The sequence below is a fragment of the Vulpes vulpes genome, chromosome 12 (assembly GCF_048418805.1).
Source record: "Vulpes vulpes isolate BD-2025 chromosome 12, VulVul3, whole genome shotgun sequence".
Taxonomy (NCBI): Eukaryota; Metazoa; Chordata; class Mammalia; order Carnivora; family Canidae; genus Vulpes; species Vulpes vulpes.
The window spans coordinates 158,496,386-158,508,423 of NC_132791.1; the positions used below are offsets into that span (position 1 = coordinate 158,496,386).

General features: G+C 51.4%; 1 protein-coding gene across 5 annotated transcripts in view; it reads left to right on the top strand.

The window, feature by feature from the left end:
* The window catches only part of PRKCZ (protein kinase C zeta), a 100,816-nt gene that overhangs the window by 71,642 nt on the left and 17,136 nt on the right, over positions 1–12,038 (top strand). For all 5 annotated transcript variants that reach the window (XM_072731040.1, XM_072731041.1, XM_026007162.2 and 2 more), the window contains 5 exons: positions 2,846–2,977; positions 3,969–4,047; positions 5,086–5,138; positions 7,732–7,920; positions 11,104–11,201. In XM_072731040.1, coding sequence (XP_072587141.1) covers positions 2,846–2,977; positions 3,969–4,047; positions 5,086–5,138; positions 7,732–7,920; positions 11,104–11,201 — 551 coding nt within the window. The remainder of the gene's footprint in view (positions 1–2,845; positions 2,978–3,968; positions 4,048–5,085; positions 5,139–7,731; positions 7,921–11,103; positions 11,202–12,038) is intronic.

Sequence of the window (12,038 nt, forward strand, 5' to 3'; positions counted from 1 at the left end):
GGGCGAGGTCAGAGTGGAACCCCCGGGCATGAGCATTTCCTGTAGATGCTGGTCAAGGGTTTCTCCCAAGCTTTTTGGCCCAAGCAGCTAGAAAAAGAAAAAAAAGAAAGAAAACGTTGGAGGAATGAGGCTGCCCTCACACCGCAGGTGGAGCAGTAGCTTCTTACACCTTGTATGATGAGGTAGGAATGCTTGGAGAATCCGAAGCCTCAAGCTGGACTCCCGATCTGCTTGTGGCCCTGATCCACAGCTTAACAGGCAGGCCCAGGAGGGCCCCCAGGGGCGCTGGTTCTCAGCAGTGCACCCGACCCCACAGAGGAACCTGAGCTCCTGGGTGGCTCAGTGGTTGAGCAACTGCCTTTGGCTCAGGACATGATCCTGGAGTCCCAGGATCAAGTCCTGCATTGGGCTTCCTACATGGAGCCTGTTTCTCCCTCTGCCTGTGTCTCTGTCTCTCTGTGTCTCTCATGAGTAAATAAAAAAATCTTTAAAAAAAAAAAAAAAAAAAAAAGGGAACCTGAGCTCAGTCAGAAGTGCTGAGGACAGTGGAAACAGGGCATCCGAGCAAGAACCAGCAGAAGCCCTGACCAAAGCGGGACTGAAAAGGAGAATATGTGATGAAAATATGAACAAGGAACTGAGTCGGCAGCATGGAAGGAGACTTAAAAATACTTTCACCCCATTAATTTATTCATTCATGTGGATTTCAAAGTGTTGAAGCTTGGGGTTTAGGGTTTTTTTTTTTTTTTAAGATTTTATTTATTTATTCATGAGAGGCACAGAGAGAGAGGCAGAGACACGGGCGGAGGAAGAAGCAGCTCCATGCAGGCTTCATGCTGGGCCAAAGGGAGGCACTAAACAGCTGAGCCACCCAGGCATCCCAAGGCATTTAGATTTTATTTTATTTTTTAGCGTCATGTTTCCTGAGGTGCTAATATTTCGAACAGAGGTCTGAGATCAAGAGCCTTTGACAGTGCTGTGGCAGCCTCTGCTGAGCAGCATGGACACTTGAATCCCATGTCCTTTCCTGATCCCTGGTGCGGAGCCTGGCGAGGCCACGCTGCTCCTAACCAGCTGGTCGCTGGCCCCTGCTTATCTCTGGGAAGGAATCTGTGAATTTGTAAAGGCACCGAGCGGCTGGGAATTTGCCCCTAACAGGACCCAAGCATCGCAGATCAGTCATGAAGCAGGGACCTTGGGAAAGCTAAGCATGTTAGCATATCGTATAGGAAAGGTAAATTGTTCTAAATGGCTTCACAAATGTTGTTTGACAGCAGAACACATAGAAGAGAATGAAAACAGGTCTTCATACTTGAAGTTTTCCTTTGAATTCCGAAGTCAGGCGTGCAGCGGTTGCCCTGCTTGGTCAATGCTGGCATGACACGACAGTGGCTGGGGTTGGAGGCCTTTGGAGAAGTGCCCCAGCGGCCACCCCCCTGCTGACCCTCACCACTGCCTGCTGCACTTTGGCCCATTCCTTGACGGAGCCACACAGTCTGCATTTGGCTGCTCGTGGGATGGATGCTTTAGGCCACACGGAGGATTTGCAATAAACGCTTTTCTTTCCTGTTTCCAAAGTTAAAAGTAGCGGGGTGTGTGTGTGTTTACCTGACCTTAGGAACATGTATTGGGCACGCACTGTGTGCCGGGCACTGCCCCAGGCCTGACTGCAAGACCAGAAGCTCAGTGGTGGGGACCAGCCTCCTTGGGCGCTGCTTCCCTGCTTGGCGCTTCAAGGATGAGGAGTCAGCTTCTCGGTGCCCATGGCTGTGAGCTCCAGACACGTGGCCAGTCTGTGCCTCCCACACACGCACCACAGCTGCTGTAAATGAACTCTGTTCAGAACAGTTATGGTCCTTTTTATTGTTCTCAGGAGTAATTAGACTCTCTCAAAAGAATGAAATTTGTTAAACATGGCACAAGGCGGCTAAAACATGCATAGGATTACGGCTAGAAAAAAGATGTTCTCGGGACCCCGGCGCTACTGACATGCAGGTGCACCCGCTGCCGCATGTGACCAGATTTCTGAACACATTCATCTTCATGCATGTTGTAACAGTCAGAAATTAGGAAAATGGGGCGTTTGGGGGGCTCAGTCAGTGAAGCGTCTGCTTTCAGCTCAGGTCATGATCCTGGTGTCCTGGGATTGAGTCCCAGGTCAGGCTCCCTGCTCTGCAGGGAGTCTGCTTCTCCCTCTGTCTGCTCCTCCCCCTGCTCCTGCTCTCGCATGTTCACTCTCTCTCTCTCATTCTAATAAATTAATAAAATCTTTTTTAAAAATTAGGAAAACCATCAAACAAGCTGATAGTTACCATTAATTTCAGATGTTTAGAACCTTGAAGAGCAAAGATTGTAAAAATACCACAAAAATACCCACCCCAAGATAATCATAGACTGCCCCTAGCAGTTCAGAGTTTCAACACAACAAACACCAGGCAGAGTCTCTGTCTCTTTGGTCACACGGATGAGAATCTGGACATCCCCCTGCCTGTCTCAGCCTAGGGGAGTCTCTGCTGCGATCCCCCTCCAGCCCCTGGAAGCAGGGGGGCCTTGCCCCAGGAGGGGTCTCATCACTCCTGCATGAGTGGAGTCCCAGCCCCCTCCTTGGGGTCCTTGGTTCCCCCAACCTTGGGATGGACCCCAGTGGGGCTCTTTAGCTTGGGCAGAGCCTGGTGTCCAGATGTGACCAGTGATCAGGGCACCTTTTGTCCTAGATCCCTGTCATCTTTTGAGGGAGTCAACTGCAAGATGCAACAAGCCCCAGTGCGTAGCAGGGTCCCCAGTATAGCATGGGCATCAGAGGATACACAGGACCTCGGCTTAACGGCTGTGTTCTTGCCTGCAGAGAGCGTACTGTGGCCAGTGCAGCGAAAGGATATGGGGTCTCGCAAGGCAGGGCTACAGGTGCATCAACTGCAAGCTGCTAGTCCATAAACGCTGCCACGTGCTCGTCCCGCTGACCTGCAACAGGCATATGGTGAGTGTGGGCCAGATGGGCCCAGGGCTGTGAGGGGGGCAGCCTCAGGCTCATTGTCCATGCTGACCCCCATGACCCTACATCTCCCTCTGTCCTAGTGGGACCCTGCCACCAATGAGACAAAGGGAAGGGGTGACTGGATTGCAGAGCCATGACCCAGGCTGGCACCTGGGATGGGCCCTTCTTCCGAAGCCCTGTGAGCCCTCAGCTTGCATGGGGGCCTCTAGAGGGGCTTCCAGTGCCCTTGGCCGCCCTGGGGTGAAGATATGGGAGAAGGGGGGCGCGTCTGTGCTGCTCTGCAAGTCAGAAGATGTGGCCTCTATGTGCCCCTGCCCACAAGGCTGGCCCTTTGTTTGTTTCCCTACTGAGCATCCAGGCTGGGTTGTGCTCGTGGAAGTGCTGAGTGGGAGACGGACCGTTCTGAACGTTGGATTCCTCCTGGGCCTCTGGCAGGCATGAGTCTGAGAGGCTTGGCTCCTCTGAGCACTACACGGGCTGCTGTGGGGGAATGGGCACTGTCTTCCTAAAGTCCTTTTACCCTCGGCTGCCAAAACCCACAAAGGTGCACATGCCGTCTGACCCCATGGGTCCACAACAGCCTAAACACTAAGGCCACCCCCAGAGATGCAGTCAGTCAGGGGCTGAGGGAGCTTCGTGCCAGCCAATAGGGGGCTGCCTCTGCTGTGACATCAGCTCCCCAGCCTCTGTGATGCAGCACTGCGAGGGGGAAGGCTACCTAACTTCATGCACAAATGCCCCATTTTTAAAGCACCGCTGGAAAGGTCAGAGCCTGAGGTGCCCGACCACAGGAGATGTTCCTGTGGACCCTCCTGTCTCCAGTGCAATCCGGTTAGAGGGCGCATTCGTGAAATACATGGTAGGACATGTGCCGCAATGTGTACATCCCAAGGGGCGGTTCTAGAAAGTCACAGTGTCTCCAGAAGCCACATGGTAATACCTGCTGGTCCCTTTGTCACCTGTGTCTCTGCAGGATACTGTCATGCCTTCCCAAGAACCTGCAGTAGATGACAAGGACGATGTGGATCTTCCTTCTGAGGACACCCATGGAAGTAGGGGCTGCTTTCTTCCTGCCGGTGGCACCCGGGCTTTCTGCCTGCTGCTTGCCCCCTCTCTCTGACCACCAACCCCTTCTAGCCCCCATCGCTCTCAGAGGGTCAATATTGGCCAGTGCGCACCTCCCTGCGGGGTCAGGGACGTCTCGGGCCTCCCATCACCCCCCAGGCAGAGCCGGCAGGGCGGGGCAGCCTTCCCTAGGCGCTCACATCTCACAGCGTGGCTGCCGCAGGAGTCCAGGACGGGCATTCTCCCTCATACCGACTTTGGGAGTTCTGGAATGCCCTGCCTGGGGTGGCCAGCACGGCCAGGCCCTCCCATGGGTGGGCTGCTGCCTAGGCTGGTCTCCATGGAAAGGCATGCTGTCAAATTGTTTCTTCAGTTTCTGTGAGATTTTTTTGGTGAGGAAGAGACTTTTTTTTTTTTAATGTTCAGAAACATTTGGAGAAAGATTCTGAATACTAGTTGAACCAATAGCCCCACTCTTAGCTCCCAAAGCGTGTGCACTATTCAGAGCCCGAGCCCTCGCATGGTCAGTGTGACCTGTGTGCCCTGAGAGCCCTTGAAGGATGAAATGAGACCGCCGAACATAAATCACTTAGCACAGTAGCTCACACAAAGGAGGCTCCTAAGAAACAAGCCACCCACGTATCCACTCATCCATCCACCCATGCATCCATCCTTCCATCCATCACCTCTCCCACCCACCTGCACACACTGAGAACAACATCTGGAAGGCTAGACACTGAAATCTGGTGAATAATTACTTCCAGGTGAATCACTGAGGAAAACCCGTCACAATCACAGGTTCCCAAGCTCTGCCCCAGAGGTGTACAGTCAGATCTGGGTGGGACCAGGAAGCACGTTTCCTGAGGCCTCTGGGTGAGGTGTGGCTGCCCGTGGTCCAGCCTGAGCGTGGCTGGCCTAGCTGGGCTGCTGGTGTCTGTGACCAGTGAGGGGCCTCAGGAGCCCTGTGTCTTAGGCTGCAGTCCTGACAATGCCTGCAATGTCCACTTTCTTTCTCTCCTCACTAGTTGCTTACATTTCTTCAACCCGGAAACACGACAACATTAAAGATGATTCTGAGGTGAGTCTATGAAATGGCTCATTAGTTTTCCACTTTTTTTTTTTTTTTAGAAGTTTGTTAGCTCATTTTTGAGGAAATTATGGAAATTTCAGTATAAACAAGGCAGGTTTGAGAGTTGTAGCTCACTGCAGGTGAGAGTGTGGTCTGTGGACCTCAGGTGGTGCCGGCCAAGACTTCAGGGCCGAGTGGCACGGAGTCTCCAATATTTAATGCAGAAGGAGTCTCCAAGCTATTAGGTGTGGCAGACCTGAGCTGTTGCTGCATCTTAGGTGTGAGGACACAATGTCCATTGTACTGTTCCTGGCTCTGTACAACTGGAAGATGTAGTGTCCTGGGGCAGAGGACTCACTGACCTCAGAATCTGCTTTTGTCAAGTTGGATAATGACCACACCTTTCTGTGAGTGTACAGAGAGTGTTTGTGTGCATGCCCAGCCACACCTGGCACATAGGGAGCCCTCCGCAACACCCACGGTCGGTGTGGCTCTTCCCACATCAGCACAGGGTGGCCTGGGCTCCCCAGGGGGCTGCAAGGAGAGCCCTGCTTATGTGCTTTGAGAACAGGTGATGAGGCTTCTCCCTGGGGAGTGGGTCACTTGCTTTTATTGTCTTAATCTCTTGCTTGGCTGCAAGCGTCTGCAGGGCTCCATGTGGAGGGATCACCTGTGATAGTCTGGCCTTTGTCCTGAGTCGGGCAGGTTTATGGCCAGGTGGGCCAGGGTCAGAGGTATATTGGTGGATGCTCACCAGATTTGCTAGTAACTTGATTCTCCACTCACTCCCAAGGCTCAAGTGCCTCCATTTTCTCCAACTACTTTCTGTATCCTGTCACAGGACGAGTGTCCCATCCCTGGGAAGTTGGTACCTCATGAAGCAACAGGATGCTGCTCCCGCGGCCACTGCCCACCTGGGCCACAGGGCCCTCTGGCTTTGGTGGATGGGGTGTGCAGTATGGAGAGCTTGGTCTGTTGGGGGCAAAGAGGAGAGGGGTATGTGCAGCCCAGGACCTGGCTGCAGAAGGATGGGCTGCTGCCTTGTCGTAGCTCAGTCTTGCTTGGGGCACATCCTCTATGAGTCTTCCAGAGGCTGCTCTCTGGGGCCCGGCTGTGGCACCATATCTGCTGTGGGTTTGGTTTCCCTAGCACCTCCTCTGCCCAGATGGTGGAGTGGGTCCAGAGCTGACTCTTGAGCTGCAATTTTTGTCAAATTTTATTTGCATAAAACCCTTCCTTTATTTGTCCTTTGTGCTTTTTCCACATCACTAAGCAATTCTCCAGTGCTTGGGGAACACTGGTCAGGTGCCCCACAATTCCAGTCAGTCCTGACGCCATCTACCTGGAGCTGGCATTGCTCCCAAAGGAGCCTCTCAAGGGCTCAGGCCCATGACACTACCCCCCTTCAGGTGCCACTTGCAGGCCAGGTGGTCACCTGTGCTTCTGACCAACCAGGTGTAAATCAGGTTCACATGACCCTTTCAGTGGGTTCTTTTAGTTTGCTTGAGCAACTCACAGAACTCAGAAAAACATCTTGCTTATTAATAGATTTCTGGTTTATGATAAAAGGATGTAGCTCAGAAAGAACCCAAAGGTAGAGCTGCACAGGGCCAGGGATGGGAAAGGGGACAGAGCTGCTGTACCCTGTCCAGGCTTACCTCCACACGTTCACCCACCTGAAGCTCTCCAGACACTGTCCTTGGGGGTTTGTTAGGAGACTTCATAATAGGAGCATGATTGGTTTAGTCATTGGATGGTGGAGAATGGGCTCAATCTCCAGCCCCTCTCTCATCCCTGGAGGTCAGCGGGTGAGACTGAGTTCCAAGCTTCTCACCCTGCAGTTGGTCCCCCTGGCAACCCCTGAGAACCTATCCCCGTCTTTAGGTAGCCTGGAGCTTCTCCAAAGTTGTCTCGTTAAGCATAAACCCTGGGATCGTGATTTGCTCCTTCTGTTCTGGGAAAGCCCTCTGCTGCCTGTTTGTCTTCTTCCCCAGATTTGGACCAAGAAGTTCAGTTTGGCCTTGAATGTGTGGCCAGCTCTGGGTGACAAGTGAGGCATATGAGATTGTTCTCTTGAGTGAGGAAGTCCCACCAGCTGGAGTTTGCAGCCTCTGTCCAGAACTTCAGAACAGCCCCACCTTGCAAGAGCCAAAGCTTTCCCAGAGTAACTGACAAATGTCCCCTGGCTTTTCTACCTGGCCATTCTGTGTCTGGGACATGTCAGCACTTAGTTACTTCCTGCCCACACCAAAAATACCCTTACTGGAAATAATCCATAGGAGGGAAGCTCCTGTTCCTAATTGGATCATCTTTCTCTTTCATTTTGTGTTTCCAGTAGCCCTTGCTCAGGGCCATGGCCAGGCTTTGCAGACATCAGCTATCTAAACTCCATAGCCCCCAGGAGAGCCCTGGGTGGGTGGGAGGCTGGCCCTGGGCACCCAACTGCTCATGGAGTGGCCAGGGTCTGAGAATGGTGGGTGTGGGGTGGCTGTGGAGTCAGGGCCGTGAGCAGAACTGCACTCTGAGCTCCAGGGCCCACTCGGAGACATCAGCCTCGCCTGGGAGGAGTCTTGTTATTTTGCACTTTCTCTCCTGTCCTCAGGACCTTAAGCCAGTTATCGATGGGATGGATGGAATCAAAATATCTCAGGGGCTTGGGCTGCAGGATTTTGACCTGATCAGGGTCATTGGGCGTGGGAGCTACGCCAAAGTCCTCCTGGTCCGGCTGAAGAAGAACGACCAGATGTACGCCATGAAGGTGGTAAAGAAGGAGCTGGTGCACGATGATGAGGTGAGTGCAGGCGCTGGCTCGAGCTTCCTCTCTGGGGTCTTCATCCTGGCTTCCGGTGCTTTTTTCTTCCAATAGAAGTAAAATGCACGTAACAAAACTCATCATTTTAACTATATTAAACTTCACGTTTATGTGGCGTTTGGTATCTCATTCCCGATACCTTCATCCCCCAAGAGGGAAACACCATGTCCGTGAGCACTAAGCCCCTGGCACTGCTCATCTGCCCTCTGTCCCTGGACTTGGCTTTTCTCGACATTTCGTGTAGACAGAATCACATGCCAGGTGGCCTTTTGTTTCCAGCTTCTCACTGAGCATCGTGTTTCTAAGGTTCAGCCCCATCGTGACTTGAATCAGAACTTCATTGCTTTTTATGCCTGAATAATATCCCATTTGATGAACAGCCCACATTTGGCTTCTCTGTTCATTTGTCAATAGAGATTTGAGTTGCTCCCACCCTTGGTGCCTGTGAGCCATGCCAAATGAATGAATGTTCACGTGTGGATATTTGTTCAAGTCCCTGTTTCCGGTTCTTGGGGGATTTATCCAGGAGTGGAACTACTGGGCCACAGGGTCATTTATGCTTACTATTTGAGGAACCACTGAGTGGACCAGCAGCTGCTTGTTCACATTCCTGCCATTAGTGCAAGGGCCCCAGTTCGGTGCACCCTTTCTTTCCAGGCAGGGCTGGCTATTTTCTGGCTTGTGATTATCACTCTTCTGGTGGGTATGATCTGCCCTCATTGTGGTTTGATCCACATTTCTGTGCTGACTAGGGTTGTTGAGCTGCTCTACCTGGGCTCCTTGGCTTCATGTACTTTTGGTCTTTTTCTTTCTCAGTTGAATGCAGATTCTCTCTCTTAGAAGCAGAGGAAGGACTGACACATAGATAGCAGTAATGCTCTTACATTCAGGCCCCTGTAGCACATGAGGCAACTTGATGTCCGTGGGCCCAGCAGACCACAGGAGGGTTTCTGGCCTTGGCCCAGGTTTATGGTTTGGAAGGAAGAGCTGGTGCTGAACTAGAGCTTTTACTTGCCCTACCAGCAGGGTGCATTTGTGCAGTGCACAGACTGCCCAAATGGCCCCTGAGTGCTGAACTCATAAGTGAGTGGTGGTACACATGCCTCATAGCTGAGGAGACTGAAGCTCAGGAGGCAGTGGCTTGCTCATCTTCAGTGCTGGTCAGCAGCACTTCAAGATGATTCCAGACTCCCATACTGGGACCCTGGCCAGCTGGAAAATTAGTACAGTGTCAAGTTTGTAAAACTGAAAGAAAAGGCGTTCAGGAGACACTGCTTTGGTTCATACTTGGCATCTTCAGATTGTCCTCTGTGGGCCAAGATATGGAGGTGGGACTTTTAGGTGATCTCTCAAGAAAAGTGTGACTCTGGGGGATCCCTGGGTGGCGCAGCGGTTTGGCGCCTGCCTTTGGCCCAGGGCGTGATCCTGGAGGCCCGGGATCGAATCCCACATCAGACTCCCAGTGCATGGAGCCTGCTTCTCCCTCTGCCTATGTCTCTGCCTCTCTCTCTCTCTCTGTGCCTATCATAAATAAAGAAAAATTAAAAAAAAAAAAAGTGTGACTCTGGGAGTCAGTGAGTGGGAGTTTGTATGTGTGTGTGTGTGCGCACGCACATGCATGCACATGTCTGATCGTGTTGTGTGCATGTCCATGTGTGCATCTGTGAGACCCCGGTGTCTGTGGCCATGAGTCTGAGCCATGGACAGGCTGTAGGGGCACTGCAAAAATATATGTCCACATCCTAACCCCTGGAACCTGTGAATCTGAATTTATTTGGAAAGGGGTCCTTGCAGATTATAAATGAGGATCTTGGGGAGATCGTCCTGGATTATGTGTGTGGGCTCTGAGTCCAATGAGAGGTATCCTTTTAGAGAAAGGCAGAGGGGGTGCCTGGGTTTAGTCCGTAAAGTATCTGCCTTTGGCTCAGGAAGAGAGAAAGACAGAGAGTTGAGACAGATGCACAGGGAAACCATCGTGCTGATGGAGGCCCAAAAGAGGCAGATTGTCCCCCCTTGGGGCTTCAGAGGGGGCGTGGCCCTGCAAAAAAAAAAAAAAAAGAACAGTGAGAGAACAAGTTTGGATGTTCTCGGGCCCCAGTCTATAGTACTTTGTTAAAACAGCCCTGGGAGCCTAGCTGGCAGGAAGGAACAACTACATGCAAACAGGTGACCCTGGTGGCATGACTCTATGTGGGAGGGGAGGGAAGTCTCAGCCACCCACCAGGGTTTTCACCTGAGTGCCTGGGTGCACAGGTGGCGGAGGCTGGCTGGAAGCCCGGTTGAAGGCTGTCTGTGCCATGCAGGATTGCCCCGTGGGGCTACCAACCAGCCATTGCGTGAGCTCGGAGTCAAGAGATCAGGGAGAGGCAAGGCTGGGAGTCCTCTGCATGGATGGATGGCTCTGAAGCTGAGCCACCCAAGGGGTGTTTTGGGGGGTACAGGGGGCTCCTGAATGAGCCCACAGAGGACGAACCCCACTGAAACCTGTGTATTTGTTCCTGGACACCTTCAGAGGCAGGCAGCACTTCTCCAGATACACCCCTTTCACTCTTGCTTCTCCACCCCTGGGAGGAGCCGTTTAACTCATTCAGCTCTGCTTTCTGGGTTGGAATGGAATCAAAGCTGTGGAATCATGACTCTAAAGTGACTTGAATTTGCAGCTTTCCCCAAATTCCAACGCCGATTGGGAGGGAGAGAGCTCTGTGGTAGGACTGGTGCTCTAGAGATGGGCACGGGACATGGGGAAATCTGCTTAAGCATCTGTCCCGTTTCCTTGTGTCTTAAGTGGAGGTGGCACCAGCCCCAAGGCTGCCACAGGGAGCACACGAGGCAGTACATGGAGAGCCTGTAGCTCAGAGGCCAGCACACAGCTAGTGATGGTGGTGGAGACAGTGACAGATGGTGTTGGTGTTGGTGATGATGATGATGATGATGATGATGATGTGGTGATGGCGATGATTGAGATGGTGATGAACGTGATAGTGAGGATGGTGGTAGAGATGGGGATGGTGGTGATGATGTATTTCTTAATGGGCACTTTCCTTTTCCTGTCTGTATTGTCTGCTTACAAGCAGAGGTGAGAGACATTTCTCTCTTGCCTCGCCTTCTCGAGGATGAAGAGTATCTAGGAGCCTCATTAACACGCCCTGGTTTCTATTTCAGGATATTGACTGGGTACAGACAGAGAAGCATGTGTTTGAGCAGGCATCTAGCAACCCTTTCCTGGTCGGCTTACACTCCTGCTTCCAGACAACAAGTCGGTAAGAAAAAGAGCATGTGTCTAAGATTCTGCTGGTTTCTGAATTGAACTGCACGGAAGCTGAGTAGGCATGAGGTTTCCACCATCATAGTAGGTCTCTCAGTTGCAAGTATGGGTTTTTTTTTGGCTCATCAAACTAACTTTGTTGTTCTCATCAGCTGATGTTACATCAAGTAAATTTTATGGATTTGAACCTAAATTATTTCATTGCATTTATAAAATATTTATTGAAAACATCTTACTGAGTACAGGCATAGAAGCCTTGGGTTAGGTGTTGGGATGCCACAGTGGGCAAGAGGTGGGTTTCTGTGTTCATGGATCTTAACCAGTAAGCAGAATAAATTAAAAAATACCAACAACCTCACTTAATAAAACTTTATATATATTGGAATCCTACTGTTTTAAAAGGCTTGAAAACTACTGGTTTAGGATAGTCCATATATATTCTGTTTAGAATTCTTTTCACCCAGTTGACTTGAACTCACCCAGTTTGCTTATTTAAAAAAAAAAAAAAAACAACTATATTCAGTGTTGAGGTCCTCAAGACCACCCCGAGGTTCAGTGATTTAGCAGGAGAACGCATAGGACCAGCACATAGTAGAACTCAAGGTTAAGATTTCTTGCCGTGAAAGGGTATGAAGCAAAATTGGCAAAGGGAAGAGGCTCATGGGGTAAAGTTGGGGAGAAACGAGGTGGGAGCTTCCAAGAGTAGCTCAGCTCAGCTGTAAATCATCCCCACATCCACCTTCAACTCCCTCCTGACCTTCATCCCCTCGCCCACCCGTACTGGCTGCCACCTGTGTGGCACAAGCACCAAGGGATAAATGGCCTTTCCCCC